Raw genomic sequence first — 17,472 nt, forward strand, 5'->3', positions numbered from 1 at the left:
CACCATGGGGTTTCATGTGCAATGGAGGAAGCGTCCATGTGTTCCCTTTCAAAATAGACACTTGGAGTTACAGGATATAACTTAGCCCCGGATGTCCTGGAAACCTTTGATGCAACCATCAAAGGCATCCTAAAGGCTAAAAGTTCATTCAGTTTCATGGAAAAAGTAGTGTGTGTTTCTCTAGCATAGTTGACATTTTCATCTGTTTTATTCGAATGTCTGTTTCACTGAAGCCCTGGTTAGAAATGGAGCTGAGCAGATTCAGGGTACGGGTCCTCAAAAGTGCTCGATAACTCCATATGCCTCCACCACCTGTTGTCTACCCCTAAAAGCACACATCCTGGGTGAGGGAGGTCTTATATGCAAAGAGGACAAAGTTGAGATTGGCAAAGGGAGGGAACATGTGGCTTTGTCCTCACCAGATACAACTGTCTGACTACAAATCCTTTGTGGGTTGGAAGAGGGTGGTGGGCAGTGTGGGCAGGACCTGGATTGGCTAAATCAGGTGATGCTTGGAAGGATATATGTGATCTGGGCATTAGAGTTATTAAAGGACTTGGTCCCCCCTATTTCACTGTGATTTGTAAGATGACATGGGTTGGAATTTTTGTAGAGATGTACACGTTTCCTGTGGTTGTTGGTGGTTGCAATACAGGCTCAGTGGGTTTAATTATACAATTTCAGTAAACTTCTCAGCTGCACTTGTGCCCATCAACAACTACATACTTTAAAGAAGCAAAGCCACAAAGAAAGTGAAAGGCCCACGTGGGTGTACTTGTGGGCATAATCATGCCTTGGTGGGACTTTTATCAGTTATGCCCACCACTGCCACCCCCCCACCCACCTTAACTTCCTGCTTTTGGATCTGGAGGGTGTAGGGCTAAGGGAAGATCTTTTCCCGTGCTCACTTGTTGGACAGCGTGTTCCATTGATGTCGATGGAGCATCCCGGCAGGTGGATGACTGTATGTGTGAGCAATAAGGCCAGTCTTTGCAAATGCTCATGCTGTGATATTTTTATCTGACCCCAACCCCCGTTTATCTCTCCTTAGCTCTATGAAGCCTTCACCTTCCTTAAGGGGCTGGGAGCTGTGATCCTGGTCCACGCAGAAAATGGCGATTTGATAGCTCAGGTGAGTGGTCTGAATTCCCAGCCTTTCTACCTCAGTCTCCTTGTCCTTGTTGTAAAGGCTATGAGAAAAGGGGATGGAAGCACTAATCAGCCAGGTCACTAGGCAGTGAAGGGTCAAGCCAAGAACTGGATGGCATGTCAGACCTGGGTGTGAGTCACTCATACACTGTCTGCATTGTGGCCTTTGGCAGGCCATAGTACCTCTTGGATTGCAGTTTTCTCACCTGTATAATAGGGGTAACATGACTACCCTGTGAACCATGGAGAGTTTGCATGTGCAATAAATGAAGATCCGAAAGAAAATGCATTTGGCACACCTAGGGGACCCCAGAGGCAACAGACGTGGAAACTGGAGTTGCCCGTCCTCCAATGATTTGGGAGCTTTGGGAGCGGGGATAGCGGACAGAGCGCAGGCTAGGAGCAGAGTTCTAGCCCAGCCTCCTCTGTCTCCTGGCCCTCTGACATGGGGAAGGGAGCTCTACCCCAGGAAAGCTCCTGTTCTTTATCTGAGGGTCAGTGATATTGTGAATGCAAAGCTCAGTGTTGGACATGTAGCAGATGGGGTCGTGCAAATTTTTGGATAGAGCGAGACTTGAACTCATTTGGATCATTCTGGCCATAGGGTGGAGAATTTGATGGGGATGGAATAAAGTCAGGTTGACCGGTTAGGATTTGCTCATAGGAAATGAAGACAGGATACACAGGCGGGTGGAAGGGGCAAGAGTACGGTGGAGGAGGAGCACTCTCTGCAAGACTCATGATAGATTGGATGGGGAGAAAGAGGAGGAAATCAAGAAGGGTCACGTCGTCTCCTGCGGGGGAAGGGCTGGGTTAATCATGATGCCACAAATCAAGATAGAAGATTTGGATGCACCCAGTGAAAGTAATTAATGCCACGCTAAGTAGTGTATGTGTGTGTGCTTAGGCACTCACGACTCTTAGCGAACCATTGGACTGTAGCCTGCCAGGCTCCTCTGTCCATGGGATTTTTCAGGCAAGAATACTGGAGTGGATTGCCATTTCTTCCTCCAGGGGATCTTTCTGACCCAGTGATCGAACCCACATCTCCTGTGGGTTCACTATGAGTCAGACACAACTGAGCGACTTTCACTTTCATGGTAAAACTCTACTTCTGTACACCAAAACTTGTTTCAGTTCTCGTGGCTGCATAACAATCCCCCGCCATCCCAGATTTAGCATTCTCAAACAATAAACTTCTTCTGTGTCACGGTCCTGTGGGTCGAGAGTCCAGGTGTGGCCTTCCTGGGTCTTTGACCTTGGGATCTTTCACAGGCTGCCGTGAAGCTGTTGGGTCTGGCTGCAGTTGTCTCATGGCTGGTGTGGGACAGAATTCCTTTCCAGCATTGCTCAGAGGGTTGTTGCTAAGATTTAGTTCCTCACAAGCTATCAGACCGATGGCCTCTATTCTTTGCTGGGTGTTAGACAGAGGCCCCCTTGGCTCCCTGACACATGGGCAGCTACATCATGGTGGCGGCTTCCTTCCAAGTGAGGGAGAAAGAGACCTCATTTGACCTCACTCAATCCTAGGTCTGTGAGATTTATCCCTATGGCTTCCTGAAGCACAGTGTTTTCTTTTTCATCATGGTGTAGAATTACACAGCAGAAATAGATCACAATTTGTTCTCCAGTTGATAGTTTATTTATTTATTTATTTTTCTATTTATGTTTGTTCAGTGTGTCTGACTCTTTGGGACTCCATGGACTATATCCCGCTGGACTTCTATGTCCATGGAATGCTCCAGGCCAGAATACTGGAGTTGGTTTGCTTTTCCCTTCTCCAGGGGATCTTCCCAACCCACGGATGGAACCTGGGTCTCCCGAATTGCAGGCAGATTCTTTACTGTCTGAGCCACCAGGGAAGCCCCTGATAGATATTTGGATCGTTTTAAATTTGGGACTCTTGTATGTAAAGTTTTCTTGAACATTCTTGTTTAGTCTGTTGTTAAACATTTGTTCGCATTTCTGTTGGTAAATACCTGGGAGTAGCACTCCTGGGTGGTTGGGTACATATATTTAGCTTTTGTAGTTACTGTTACCCACTTTTCCAGGGTGCTGCAACCTGTTGTCTCATCAAACGTGTGCGAGATGTTGAGTTTGGAACCTCAATACTTGAAAAAATTATGTATTTATTTTTGGCTGTGCTGGATCCTTGTTGCTGCGCACGGACTTCCTCTAGTTGCGGCGAGTGGGGGCTACTTTCTAGCTGTGACTTGCAGGCTTCTCATTGCGGTGGTTTAGCTCGTTGTGGAGCACAGGCTTCAGTAGTTGCAGCACATGGGCTCAGTAATTGTGGCTCCTGGGCTCTGAGCACAGGCTCAGGAGTTGTGCTACACAGTCTTAGTTGCTCCATGGCCTGTGGGATCTTCCAAAACCCGCATCAAACCCGTGTCTCTGCATTGCCAGGCAGATTTTTTTTTTTTTTTTTACCTCTGAGCCACCAGGGAAGCCTCTGGAGCCCCAGTTCCTAAATGGGGCTTTTTCGCTTTCTTTGCTGCCATTCTGTGTGTGCGTGTGTGTGTGTGTGTGTTGGCCTCACCACACAACATCTAGAATCGAAGTTCTCCAGAAAGAAAAGAAAGATAGTGCTAAGTCTTGAGATCCCATGAATTGTAGCCTGCCAGGCTCCTCTGTCCATGGGATTCTCCAGGCAAAAATACTGGAGTGGGTTGCCATTTCCTTCTCCAGGGGAGCTTCCCGACCCAGGAATTGAACCCAGGTCTCCCGCATTGCAGGTAGATGCTTTACCAACAGCTATGCAGAAAGCCCAACCAGGGATCAAACCTGGTCCTTGTGCATTGGAAGTACAGAGTCTTAACCACTAGACCACCAGGGAAATCTCTTGCTACTGATTTAAGATTGAGTTTTCTCAGCTCCAGTGAATATGTTACCTTTTGTACACCTGCTTCCCCAGTTCCAAAACATTTTTGACATCTCTGCATTCTTTCGGTTCTTGGGTACCATTTCTACCACTCTAGTGGAGTTTCATGATGGAGTGACAATAATGGGAGTATTCAGCCATGATAGTTAACTGGAAACCCTTCTCTAGCCTTTTGTGATCCGTTCCCACCACGCCCCCTTATTTCATCTTTTGTCTTCTCTCCCTTTTTCTCCTCTTTCCTTCCTTCCAACAGAAATAGTAACTGATGTTTAAACAGTCTTTCACAGGGATGTCTCCGTATCGTAAATCTTTTTGTAAACAGTTTAAAAAATGCCTTGTAAACATCATCTTCAATAGCTGACATTATCCCGTTCTGTACTTAAATCCACCCCAGCTGTTGGATCTTGAAAACATTTCCATTTATGTTCTTATAATAAACTCAAGCTTAATAACCATAAATGCAGAGTTGAAAATTATGATTTTTTTTTTATTGTTGATAGGGTCTGGGGCTTCTCATAGGAACGTGTTCCAGAATGATGATACAGAAACTGGAGAAGTTAAAAATAGCAGCAGCACAGCTGACATCTGGGCGATGTGAAGAGATCACTGTTGAGATACTGAAGTATTCCTAAGGAGGGGGCATCTTGAAGCTTTGGAGCCAATGGATTTGCATCTAGGCCATTAGCTCAGGGAACCATTTCATTTATAAGCTTGAGGTAGAGCTTTCTTGTTAGAAGATAGGTGCCAGAAAGATGAAGCTATAGTAAGGGAATGAGAACTGGGTGATGACTCAAGAGCTCTCACTAGACACTATATGCATGCACACATATATATACACTGCAGATTGTATATACATCACCCAGACATTTCTCATCTGCCACCTTGGTGATGCATGATAGCAACTCCAGGTGCAGGCGCTGTTATTTCCAGTGTGAACTAGAGAAGATGAATGAAATAATGCTATTTGCAGCAAGCATGGGTGGACCTAGAGATTATACTAAATGAAATAATGAAGTAAGCGAAAGACAAATATCATATGATAATGGCTTATATGTGGAATCTAAAATTTAAAAATGATGCAAATAAATTTATTTACAAAACAGAAACAGATGCAGAGACATTAGAAAAGAAATGTATGGTTACCAAAGGGGAAGGTTGAGGGGGAGGGGTAAATTAGGAGTTTGTGGTTAACATATACATTCTATTATATAGAGAACAGATAACCTACAAGGACCTACTTACTGTATAGTACAGGAAACTCTACTCAGTGTTTTATAGTAACCTATAAGGAGAAAGAATCTGAAAAGGAATATATTGGGTTGACCCAAAAGTTCATTCAGTTTTTTCCTTTTGTGTATAACTAAATCACTTTTGGCTTGGGTTTTCCAGTGGTCATGTATAGATGTGAGAGTTGGACTATAAAGAACACTGAGTGCAGAAGAATTGATGCTTTTGAACTGTGGTGTTGGAGAAGACTCTTGAGAGTCCCTTGGATTGTAAGGAGATCCAACCAGTCCAACCAGTCCATCCTAAAGGAGATCAGTCCTGGATGTTCATTGCAAGGACTGATGCTGAAGCTGAAACTCCAATACTTTGGCCACCTGATGCAAAGAGCTGACTCATTTGAAAAGACCCTGATGCTGGGAAAGATTGGGAGCAGGAGGAGAACGGGACGACAGAGGATGACATGGTTGGATGGCATCACTGACTCAATGGACATGGGTTTGGGCAGACTCCGGGAGTTGGTGATGGACAGGGAGGCCTGGCATGCTGCGGTTCATGGGGTCACTAAGAGTCGGACATGACTGAGCAACTGAACTGAACTGAAAATTACTTTCAGTTCAGTCAGTCACACTGTTGTGTCTGACTGTTTGCGACCGCATGGACTGCAGCATGCCAGGCCTCCCTGTCCATCGCCAACCCGGAGCTTGCTCAAACTTAGGTCCATCAAGTCGGTAATGCCATCCAGTCATCTCATCCTCTGTCATCCCCTTCTCCTCCTGCCTTCAATCTTTCCTAGCATCAGGGTCTTTTCTAAGGAGTCATTTATACCCATCAGGTGGCTAAAGTATTGGAGTTTCAGCTTCAGGATTAATTTTTCCAATAAATCCCTTTACTCCTCGCCTAAAGCTAACACAACCTTGTAGATCATCTCTACTTCAATTTTTAACAAAAGGAAAGAAGAGAAGACTGAGTCTCACGAGAGTGTGACCAGTGTGCCCAAAGTCACACGCACGCTCAGTTCTGGAAGTGGATGCCCAGTTGAGGATTCTGTGGTTTCCGCATCCATGTCACGCCCACACACCACCTGCTTCCTTCTCTTATTGGGCAGCAGAGACTTAGAAGTTGGAAGAGTGGAGGGTGGTCTTTGAGGCTCATTTCTTACAACCTTGCTTCCTCTCACTGGTCCTGTGGGGTTGAATAGAGCCCCTGTGGATGGGGACATCGCAAAGGGGGAAGGTGGGCACTGGGAGTGAAGGGGGCAAAGAAGCTGTGGATGTCTCCAGCCATTAGACTCCACACGGTCCAGTCCTCCTGGGCTCAGCTGTCCCATCCGTCTAATGGGTTGGAGGACTGGCCTTTCCTGGCTCTGGCATTCTGCCATCACTGACTCGTTCGTTCTTGTCTTGTAGGAACAGAAGCGGATCTTAGAGATGGGCATCACGGGTCCTGAGGGCCATGCTCTGAGCAGACCTGAAGAGGTAATGGAGCCTCCGCTGGGTGTGACTCTGACATAGCTGAGAGCTTACCCCAATGCTATTCCAGCTGGAACAGCTGGCTAGAGCTCCTGCCCCCGTCCCATTCCCCATATGAGTATCTTGGCACGTGTGGTCTTCTCCAGGGTCTGCCCTGGGTCTCGGGAGCTCTGGGGGCTGCAGATCCATCAGAAGAGTTAGGAAAGGCTCTGCCTCTCCCAGGGCCCAGGAGCTTCCCACCAAGGCCCCAAGGACACTTCAGAATCCCGACCGAGGACTCGGGGTATTTGACAACAGGAACGTGGAGCCCCATGTCCCAGGCACAGCGAGTTCCAAATCACTGCCTCTGCATAGGCCTCCTGTCCGCTATACTCTAAGACTTGACAGATTCCCCCAGGAGTGAGTGATAGGGCGCACCTCTGTGTGTGTGTGTGTTTAGCAGGGACAGAAGGAAGGCAAGCAGATTGAACATCGGACAGGATGGGCGCCCAGCATTTTCTGATGTCTCATCAGATCACTAGCAGTCTTCCCTGATCTCCGCTTTGGTCTGGCCTGTTTGGAACATGGGACACGACACATGAATACACAGACTCCTTATCCCAAGGATTCCTGAATTGGCCCAGTGCTCCAGACATGAGGTCCATGCCCATGAGCTGGGTTCCCAGTCCCTGGTGAGACCAGGAACACACCAGAGACAGTGTTTATAAAGCTTTATAGCATGTTACATTGCCACCAACTCTAGGCATATGAGCAGCGTGGGGACTCTTCTGGGTGTGGCTGCTGTCCCGGCACGTGGCTGTGGCTTGGGCTTCCTGCCAGCCAAGAGTAGCACAGCCATGTGTGGGCCTCCAACAGATTGGAAATTAAAAATAAGACAATAAAAACATCACTGGTTCTTTTATTCAAGAAGTACTGGTCTAGGGTGTACAGAGACCAAACCTCATAGCACGTGGTTTCAAATGGTTGTTGAACAAATGAAGGAAGGAATGTATGGGAACCCCTGTGTTCCCTGATGTCAGGAATTTTATAAATAACCACCTCCAGGCATGTGAGTTGGACCAGAGAGAAGGCTGAACACTGAAGAATAGATGCTTTTGAACCATGGTGCTGGAGAAGACTCTTGGCCAGCAAGGAGATCAAACCAGTCAGTCCTAAAGGAAATCAACCCTGAATATTCATTGGAAGGACTGATGCTGAAGCTCCAATATTTTGGCCACCTGATGCAAAGACCCAACCCACTGGAAAAGATCCTGATGCTGGGGAAGTTTGAAGGCAAGAGGAGAAGAGGGCGACAGAGGAAGAGCTGATTGGATGGCATCATGACTCAATGGACATGAGTTTGAGCAAGCTCCAGGAGATGGTGAAGGACCAGGAAGCCTGGTGTGCTGCATGGGGGCACAGAGAATCAAACATGACTGAGTGACTGAACCACCACCACCAAGTGTGTGAGCAGCGTGGGGACCTTTTGATGGCCTGTTCTGCTTAGGTGATCTTCTGACAGAGCATCCAGAGCACTGCCAATCATGCAAATAACACAGTTCTGCCTTCCAACCCTCTAGCCGAATACATTGCCTTTTTTTTTTCCTTTTTAAAAATCGACAGTGTCTTCCTCCCTTGATGTGACAGATTTCCCTCTGACCACACTTCATTAAGGAAAATCAAGGAAGGCTGATCAGGAAGAGCCCTGGGTGCTCAGAGTCGGTGGTGCCCCCACCCCTCCCCTCATGACCTGTGTGTTCGCTGTGTCCGCAGCTGGAGGCCGAGGCTGTGTTCCGGGCCATCACCATCGCGGGCCGGATCAACTGCCCTGTGTACATCACCAAGGTGATGAGTAAGAGCGCGGCGGACATCATCACCCTGGCCAGGAAGAAAGGTACGTAGCCCAGCACCCGGGATCTCCGCTGGGTGTGAGGAAGGGGCGTGTCCAGCAGGTTTAGGTTCACTGGTGGAGCTCTTGCCCAGGACAGAGACCCTCTGCCAGCCAGGTTGAAAAGGGAGCTGGACAGTGGGCAGATGCCAGATGGGTGGTTGGTTTTAGGTTTGATTCCTGGTGTGCCACGGGCCCCAGGTAAGTGGTGTTCTGAGCCTCATTTTCTCCATTTGTAGCTAAGGTGATTATCCCTCCTGTGGGTCACGTGAGACCATGTATTTTAAAGGTCTGTGAAGAGTTCCAAGTTCTCCCCAGGGTTTCACGTCAAGGCAGTGATGGAGCTGGGGCTGCATCAGCTTCCGGGTCCTCCCTGCCTTCTTTCTGCTTCTCTCTGGGCCCTTCATCCTGGTTCTCCCATCCAGGGCCTCTCAGTGGGTGCATGCACCCAGGCTCCACTGTGGGACCCACAGAGAGCCTCAGCTGCAGGTTGGGAAGGAGGAAGATGTTGTTCCACCGGCCAGAGGGTCTGGGGGACAGCCCCATGCTGGACATGAGGGGAGTGAGGCAGGAAGTCCGCCTCCAGCTCTAAGACTTGGACACACTACTTACCCTCTGACCTGCTCAATGGCCCTTCCCCAAGAGGCTCAAAGGAGGCATTGAAGGGCATTGCCCAGGCCTTATGATTGAGGCCCACAGCCCCCAACAACTAGCAGGTCAAGAGTGAGGAAGGGCGCCCAGATGAGTCTTCCTTCCCAAAATCAGGGCGAGAGAGATGGACAGAGAGAGAATGACAGATGGACAGAGATGAGAGAGAATGACAGGAGCTCATGTCACACGGAGACAGTGGCTAGACTCTTTGATCCTTGTGGACATTCACCAAGGAGGTTCGCCACTCAGACAAGGTCCACCCCATCCACGCTCTGGGAGTCGTATGAGGTTGATCGGAAGCTCTGGGTCACACGGTGTGGCCAGGTGAAAATCAGCAGGAGCAGCACAGCCCTGACAGCATCCACCACCCTCTGTACCCAGAGGGCTCCCCCTTCTTACAGGAACCCTTCATGGAAAGTGCAAGTGGCTCTGGTCTTAAAATTCTTTGATGATATATGTTACTGGGTTGACCAAAAAAGTTAGAGTTTTTTTCCATAAGATTTGACAGAAAAATCGAAACGAACTTGTTGGTCAACCCGATATTTCACCTAATGTGTCCAAAATATTCACTCCACATGTAGTCAAGATAAAAGCACTAACAGGATACTTGGCATTATTTTTTCTGTACAATCTTCAAAATCTAGTGTGTGTATCACCCTTTCAGCACGTCTCATTTCAGACCAACCCCAACTCCAAATGCCTGAAAGCCACGATGTGGCTGGTGGTTTTCATATGGAACAGCAGCTTTTTTTTTTTTTTAATTATTTGTGTGGCTGTGTGAGGTCCCAGCTGCATCATACAAGATCTTCTGTTGTGCGTGAGCTCGCTAGTTGCAGCTCAGCTGTCCTTCTGCAGGTGGGATCTTAGTTCCCCAACCAGGGATTGAATCTGCATCCCTTGCATTGGAAGGCTGATTCTTAACCACTGGGCCACCAGGGAAGTCCGGGAACAGAGGAGTTTTGAACCCCAAATACCTGGTTTTAGTATTTTAAGGGCAAGCTAACGAGCGGAGGTATTGATAGCGCTCTAGGCCAGCGCAGCTTGTGGAGGACCAACTTTGGGTTAAAGATGAGGAAACTGCGGCTCAGAGTGGTAACAGAAGCTTAGAAGCAGCAATAAGCACGCTGGCATAGCTATGCCTGCAGGCCCTGGAGCTGCCGAGAAATAAGGTGACCACCAGCTGTGTGTGGCTATTTCAGTTTAAATGAAGCAAATTTAAATACAGTTTTTAAGTTGGCTCTTTAGTTGCTTCCCTGGTGGCTCAGTGGTAAAGAATTTGCCTGCAAACACTGGAGACTCAGAGACACGGGTTCCATCCCTCGGTCAGGAAGATCCCCTGGAGAAGGGAATGGCATCCTGCTTCCAGTCATGTTGCCAGGAAAATCCTATGGAGGTCTCAAAAGTGTTAGACACCTACCAGGGTCCAGCCCTGGTGGATCCAGGGAATTCAAAGCGGGGACAGCGTCAGCGAGGATCAGGAAACAATTGCTTAATTAAATGTTAATTAAGGATACAAAGAGTAATAGAATAAGGATAGCTCAGTGAGAAGATTCAGTGGAGAAAAGAGGCTGAATAATTCAGCCAGAAGGTGAGAGAAAGAACGACATGGAAGACCAAGTTTCGGTGAACAAGGCCCGCACTTTATTTTCCAAAGTAGTTTTTATACCTTAAGTTATGCATAGAGGATAATGGGAGAAGGGGTAAAGTCATGCAGTAAGCCAGGCTTTCTTCCTGCAAACTTATCATATGCAAAAGTTTAGGTGATTTGCATCATCTTCTGGCCCGGTGATTTGCATCATCTTCTGGCCCGGAGGCCTGTTAACATTTTAAGACCCTTTCTTCAGAAAACTTATTTTTCTCTAAAGGTGATTAGTCAGGCGCCACCCTCCAAAAGCATTAGATAAAGTTGCATTCCTATAGGGCAAAGGTGTGGTGGGCTATAACAAGAAAAAGAATTAACTCAAGGGTCCAAGGTTACAAACATTAAAGCTACTACTTACACCAATTATATCAATCAATACACTGCCAGGGACACAGTAGGTAAGGGATATGGAAACGTAACAAACATTGGCCCAACAAGTGAAAAACCCTTCACCAATACAATTTCTAATCAATCTTTTAACTGCTCAAAGGAATCTGTATTTAGACAGTTTAGAACATCTCATGCCTCTCACAGTTGGGAGGCTCTGAGCAATCACATGTAGCCGTAAAAACCTATTCAGGCAGGCTAGAGGACTTCCAAAGGAGTTTGTAGGTTGAAACACTATCACACCCAGGAGCTTTATTAACTGGAGCTGTAAGTTGACTCTTTTTTTCAGAGAGAGGTAGTGGGGGACAGCCCCCCATAAAGTCAGAGGTGTAGGTGGGAGCACAAAGCAGAAAAGTAGGCAGACTCTGGTTTTGGGGGTAGATGCTCGAGAATTTCCAGGGGGACTCCTGAGGCTCGATCCCACCTTTGCGTATGCCGAGCCTCCTTCCTCATGACCCTTGCCACGGGTGGAGCTCCTCACGCTGGCTCCCGGCAGACACCGCTGAGCGTCTAAACAACAGTGGCATTAGCCCTGTTTCTTGTGCTCTAGGGTCACGTGTGGCTGGTGGCTCCTGCCCCGGACAGCCCAGCACAGAACAGTCCCACCACCACCGTTGGGTGGCACCATCCCAGAGCCAGGCTGCTGGAGACCAAAGCCTCCCTCCCACTTGCCAGCAGTGTGGCCCCGGGCAGATGCCACAGAGCCGTGGGACCAAGTCCCCTTGGCACTTCCTCAGCTGCAGGAATTCTCACTAAGCCTGAGACTTTGCCCGTGGGTTTTTGTTCTGGCAGAAACACCTCTGGCCCCTCCCTGGAAAGTGAGTGCTCAGCAGTGAGCCCCCAGCAGTGACTTGGCGGCTGCATACCCTGGTCCCCTTGCTCCGCATGGTGGGACGGCCTTGGGGCTCCTGGAGCCCCCAGGGCACTGAGCTGTGGGCGCCCACAGCCATGACTGGGTGCTCACTCCCCTGTCCTCGGTGTTTCTCTCGGCCTATGTCCTGTCCTCCACGCCCGCCAAGTTGTTTCCTGGAATCACTTCCAGATAAAACGCTTGAACTTGATTTTTCACTTGAATATCTGCTCCTGGCAGAACCTATGCAAGGACAGCACATCAGGTGTCTGTGCCTTGATTGACCATTGTAAACAGATAATGATCAGATCCAAGTGCTGAAAGTGTTGATGGTCCACAGGGTCACTGAGTGGGACAGCGGGTGCTGAGTGCCTGGTGGCCGGGGGTGGGGCCTCTGGGGTGTATGTGGTGAAGCCTGATGGAGAGGATGCCTGATGGAGAGGACGGGTGTGATTTATCCCCAGTCTCATTGTCTGGCCTTTGAGATTCTATTTTCCTGCATCAGAATCTCCCATGAGAGACCATCCACTGTCAACCATACATGTCTGTTTGCCTCCCAAGGCCCGCTGGTTTTTGGTGAGCCCATTGCTGCCAGTCTGGGGACGGACGGCACCCATTACTGGAGCAAGAACTGGGCCAAGGCAGCGGCCTTCGTGACTTCCCCTCCCCTGAGCCCGGACCCCACCACGCCTGACTACTTGACCTCCCTACTGGCCTGGTGAGAACCCTGGGGTGGCTGGGGTGTTGGGGCTGGGATTGTGGGCGGGGTCGCCGGGCTGGGGTTGTGGGTGGGGTCTAGGGGCTGAGCAGGTGGGTCGGGCCTTTGGGCAGGTTGAAGGGCTGGAGATTGCAACTGCCTCAGACGCACTTGGGAGAGGACCTTGGGCGGGGCACTCCGGAAGACCTCAGAACAAAGCTCCAAGGCGTGGTTTACAGCACGCCTTTGGGCCTTTTGGGCTTCCCTGGTATCTCAGATGGTAAAGAATCTGCCTGCAGTGCAGGAGACCCAACTGAATCCCTGGGTCAGGAAGGTCCCCTGAAGAAGGAAAGGGCAACCCACTCCAGTACTCTTGCCTGGAGAATCCCATGGACAGAGGAACCTGGCGGGCTACAGTCCATGGGGTCACGAAGAGTCGGACACATCTGAGCATCTTAACACTTTCAGGCCTTTTAATCAGTAACTGTTCGAGTTTATAGGTCACCTGCCATCCATTCAGCAATATTTGGGCACCTTCTGTGTGCCTGGCACTGCAGTGAAATAGGAAACACACAGAATTAGGAGTGTGAGACCAGGATCCCAACCCTGATGGACTGTGTCACCCTGGCCATGTCAGCTAACCTGTAATGTCTCTGCATCAGTTGGCTCCTCGGCCGAGTGGGGAGAACGCAGTACCTACTGCAGAGCTTGCTGTGAGGTAGTGTAGGCAGAAAGCCTGGAATTCGGTGTTCACAGCAGCCAGTGCATTCTAGTCTGCTTCCTGCACCCAGTAGGCGCACAGGTGCTTCAGTCCCTTCTCTGCTGTCCGCCAGTGCGCGGCAAGAATACGTGAGGTCACAGGAGAAGGCTAAATGGTGAGGGGTGCAAGCCGTTCTGGAAGTGGAGATGCAAGCTTGGAAGGTTTTCTAGAGGAAGTGACATCAGGCCTGGAGCTAGCGGATGCATAAGAGTTTGCCTGGTGGGTGAGGATAAGAAGGAGCTTCTAATCAGCAGGAACCTTAAGAGGGTGAGGCTGTGTACCCAGCATTGACACAGCGGCCCATGACTTACATATCCAATTGCTCACTCAGAGTCTCTGCAGCCTGAAGTCTGGTGGGCAGTTCCAAGTCCAAAACAAACCCTTGATCTTCCTCCAGGGAGCTGCTGCCCCCCAAATTTTGCCCATCTCAGGAGGAGGCCGGACATGGACCAAAGGTCCTAGAATCTGGCCATTTCTTCCTCCTTGGCTGCAGCCATCCTGGCTAAAGGACCATCATCTCTCACCTCCCAACTGGCCTTGTTTATTTCCATGTGGCCCCTTCCACACCCTCATCGCATCACAGTCTGTTCTCACCAGATGCTGAGAAATTTTAAAACTTTAATCAGACCAAGCCATCCCTTGGCCAGGAGACCTCCAGGGTTCTTTCCTCTCAAAGTGAAATGCAAGTTCCCACGATGTCCCACAGGGCTGAACCGGATCTGACTTTCATTCCTCCCTAACACTGCCTGGCCCTCCCAGGCCCTCCTCTCCCCTCGGTTCCCCTGGTCCAGCCCGCTGGTCTCAAGCTAAATATACCCCAGGCAGGATGGTGCCATAGGGCCTTTGCATTCACTCTACCCCTGCCTAGCACTCTTTTCTTGCTTATCTTCTGATTTGCTCTTTGCTGGAAGATTTCTTCTTAAAGAAGAGTTTGAATCATCTTCTGAAAAATGGCAACCCCAGTGCTACCCCACACACCCTAATACTCATTCTCCTGATAGATACGTTCCTGACTTCTCCACCCCGCACGGGAATGTCAACAAATGCACAGAGACATTTGTCTCTTTCTGCTTGTAGGTGCATCCCCATTGCCTAAGACTATGCTAGACACAGGACCACACACCTTTGTTGAATAAATGAGTGAATATCACATCTGAAAGTATTTTTGTATGTCTAGATGATTGCTCACATGCCTGGGGCTCTGAACTAGAGGCTGGCCTCTGTCCTCATTGAAAATCACAAAATAACGCTCCACTTATTCCATTGATTTAGATGCCACTTTGGGGCTCATCACATAGTCCAAAAGTATTTTCTCTCCAACGCCTGAGGGACGAAAGAGCAAACCCAGTGAGCTTGTGTCACTTTGTTGCAATCAACAAATCAACAAATAGCGTTTTGTCCCTTGGGCACAGCACAGAAACACCAGCCTTACAGAAGGATGACCTGTGTCAGGTCCCATGTGACATGGCAGGAATACAAGGCCAGGGGCATGACCTTCCTTCCAGCACAAACATCCCTGACTCCATGAGACTCACAGGCACGTCCTGGAGGCTAGGTGTTTGACTCATTTATATATTCATTCATTCATTGGCTGCACTCATTTTTTTTTCTTTTTTTAAACCTTGAGATAAAATTCACATAACCTAAAATTCCTTGAGCACTCAGAAAGAAGAGGTTGGTGAAGGAAGGAGAGAGAAGCAAGGGAGTTAGCATCTTTGACACCATTTGTCTGGAGCTGAGCGCCAGGCAAGTAGCTCATGGGCTCCTCAGAGTGACCCTGGATGGAAGGTTCTATTCTCTTCTCCGTTTTATGCATGTGGAAAAGAGGAGTGACTTACCTGACCAGGAGGTGGCAGGTCCGGGATTCAAAAGCAGACCTGTTGGATCTGTAAAGTCAAAGGGTTGTTCAGAGGTCTAGTGAGATGCAGAGTGGAAGTAGAGTCACCCTGCTCAGCTTTAGTAGCTTCTGCTCAGCAGGCTTCTGCACGGATGCTGCATCGTGGGGGCACCATGGACTCTCTCTCCGAGGGGTGAAAACATGCCCACCAAGAGGGAAATGATGCCTTCTGCAGCAACACTGATGGTCCTAGAGATGATCATACTGAGTGAAGTAAGACAGAGAAAAGCGAACATCATATGACACCGAAAGCAGGAACAGATGTAGAATAGATGCTTTCACAACATAGGAAACAAACTTATGGCTACCAAGGGGAAAAGAGGGGGGTGAATTGAGAGATTGGGGTTGACATACAGACACTAGTATATATAAAATAGGTAATGATAAGGACCTACTGCATTGCTCAGGGAACTCTACTCAGCACTCTGTAATGACCTATATGGGAAAAGAACCTAAAAAAGGCTGGATACATGTTTATGTATAACTGACTCACTTTGCTATACTACAGAAACTCAACGTTGTAAATCAACTATACTCCAAAAATTTTTTTTTAAAGGAAAAGAACAGACCAGCGCCCTAGGACCTGTTTTAGGGCAGGAGGAAAAGGCTGACCTGGGGAGCCTTACCCAGAGTCCACACTCATACAGAACCTACTCCTGATGCCCAGGTCTCTTTCCAGTCTTCAACCAGACACCAAAGGCCAATGGACCTTGTGGTGTCACTCAGCAAAGCCTATTGTTGTTCAGTCGCTCAGTTCTGTCTGACTCTTTGGGACACCATGGACTTCCCTGTCCTTCACTATCTCCCAGAGTTTGTGCAAACTCATGTCCATTGAGTCAGTGCTGCCATCCTATGCCTCATCCTCTGTCCATCCTCATCCAATGCCTCATCCTCTGTCACCCCCTTCTCCTCCTGCCTTCAATCTTTCCCAGCATCAGGGTCTTTTCCAATGAGTCAGTTCTTCGCATCAGGTGCCAAAGTATTGGAGTTTCAGCTTCATCATCAGTCCTTCCAATGAATATTCAGGGTTGATTTCCTTTAGGGTCGACTTGTTTGATCTGCTTGCAATCCAGGGAACTCTCACGAGTCTTCTCCAGCACCACAGTTTGGAAGCACCAATTCTTTGGCACTCAGCCTTCTTTATGGTCGCTCACATCTGTACATGACTACTGGAAAAACCATAGCTTTGACTATATGGACCTTTGTCGACAAAGTAAAGCCCATAATGTGCCCCGAATCTCACTAGGGTTTGAGTTTCACAGCCTTCTTGGGTGTTTAAGTCAAAGCCTGATCCTCAACGTGAACTCAGGTCTGAAGCCCACCCTGTTTTGCCTTTGCCAGTGGAGACCTGCAAGTCACGGGCAGCAGCCACTGTCCCTACAGCACTGCGCAGAAGGCGGTGGGCAAGGACAACTTCACCCTGATCCCTGAGGGTGTCAACGGGATAGAGGAGCGCATGACCGTGGTCTGGGACAAGGCGGTGGTAAGGCGGCGGCATCTCCCCCTGGAATGTTCTAGAAACACCCTCCTGGCCCTCCTGGCCCATCGAAGCAGTGTGTTAGGCCCCTGGTTCCTAAATTTCCTTTCTTGCTTCGAGGGAGAAGCAGAATGTACCAGGATGGCACATGGAAAACAGGTGGACCCTTAGGAAAGCTTGAGGAAACTTCCCTGGTGTCCAGTGCTTGGGACTCCAAGCTTCCAATGCAGAGGGCACGGGTTCAACCCCTGGTCGGGAAACTAAGATCCCACATGCCTTGAGATGTGGCCAAAAAATTTTCTTTTTAACTTAAAAAAATTTTTTTCATTAAAAAAGAAATCAATGTGAGCCCTGTAGCATCCTCTGCACGTGTAGATGAGACAGCGGCTGTCGTTTCGTTTTTAAGGATGAAGATATTTTGTTTTGAGCCACATTTTAGTCCATGTAAAGATAACTGTAAACCATGTGTGTGTTCGAGGTTAGGGTTGAGAGCAGGGTACAGAGACTTCCTGTTCCAT

At 48.7% G+C, this 17,472-nt stretch overlaps 1 protein-coding gene across 2 annotated transcripts in view; it reads left to right on the plus strand.

Moving 5' to 3' along the window:
* Window positions 1–17,472, plus strand: part of CRMP1 (collapsin response mediator protein 1) — a 65,290-nt gene that overhangs the window by 38,912 nt on the left and 8,906 nt on the right. For both annotated transcript variants that reach the window (XM_070372682.1, XM_070372683.1), the window contains exons 6-10: window positions 1,052–1,132; window positions 6,664–6,732; window positions 8,479–8,599; window positions 12,685–12,841; window positions 16,819–16,960. In XM_070372682.1, coding sequence (XP_070228783.1) covers window positions 1,052–1,132; window positions 6,664–6,732; window positions 8,479–8,599; window positions 12,685–12,841; window positions 16,819–16,960 — 570 coding nt within the window. The remainder of the gene's footprint in view (window positions 1–1,051; window positions 1,133–6,663; window positions 6,733–8,478; window positions 8,600–12,684; window positions 12,842–16,818; window positions 16,961–17,472) is intronic.

Source organism: Bos mutus, chromosome 6 (genome assembly GCF_027580195.1).
Source record: "Bos mutus isolate GX-2022 chromosome 6, NWIPB_WYAK_1.1, whole genome shotgun sequence".
Classification (NCBI taxonomy): Eukaryota; Metazoa; Chordata; class Mammalia; order Artiodactyla; family Bovidae; genus Bos; species Bos mutus.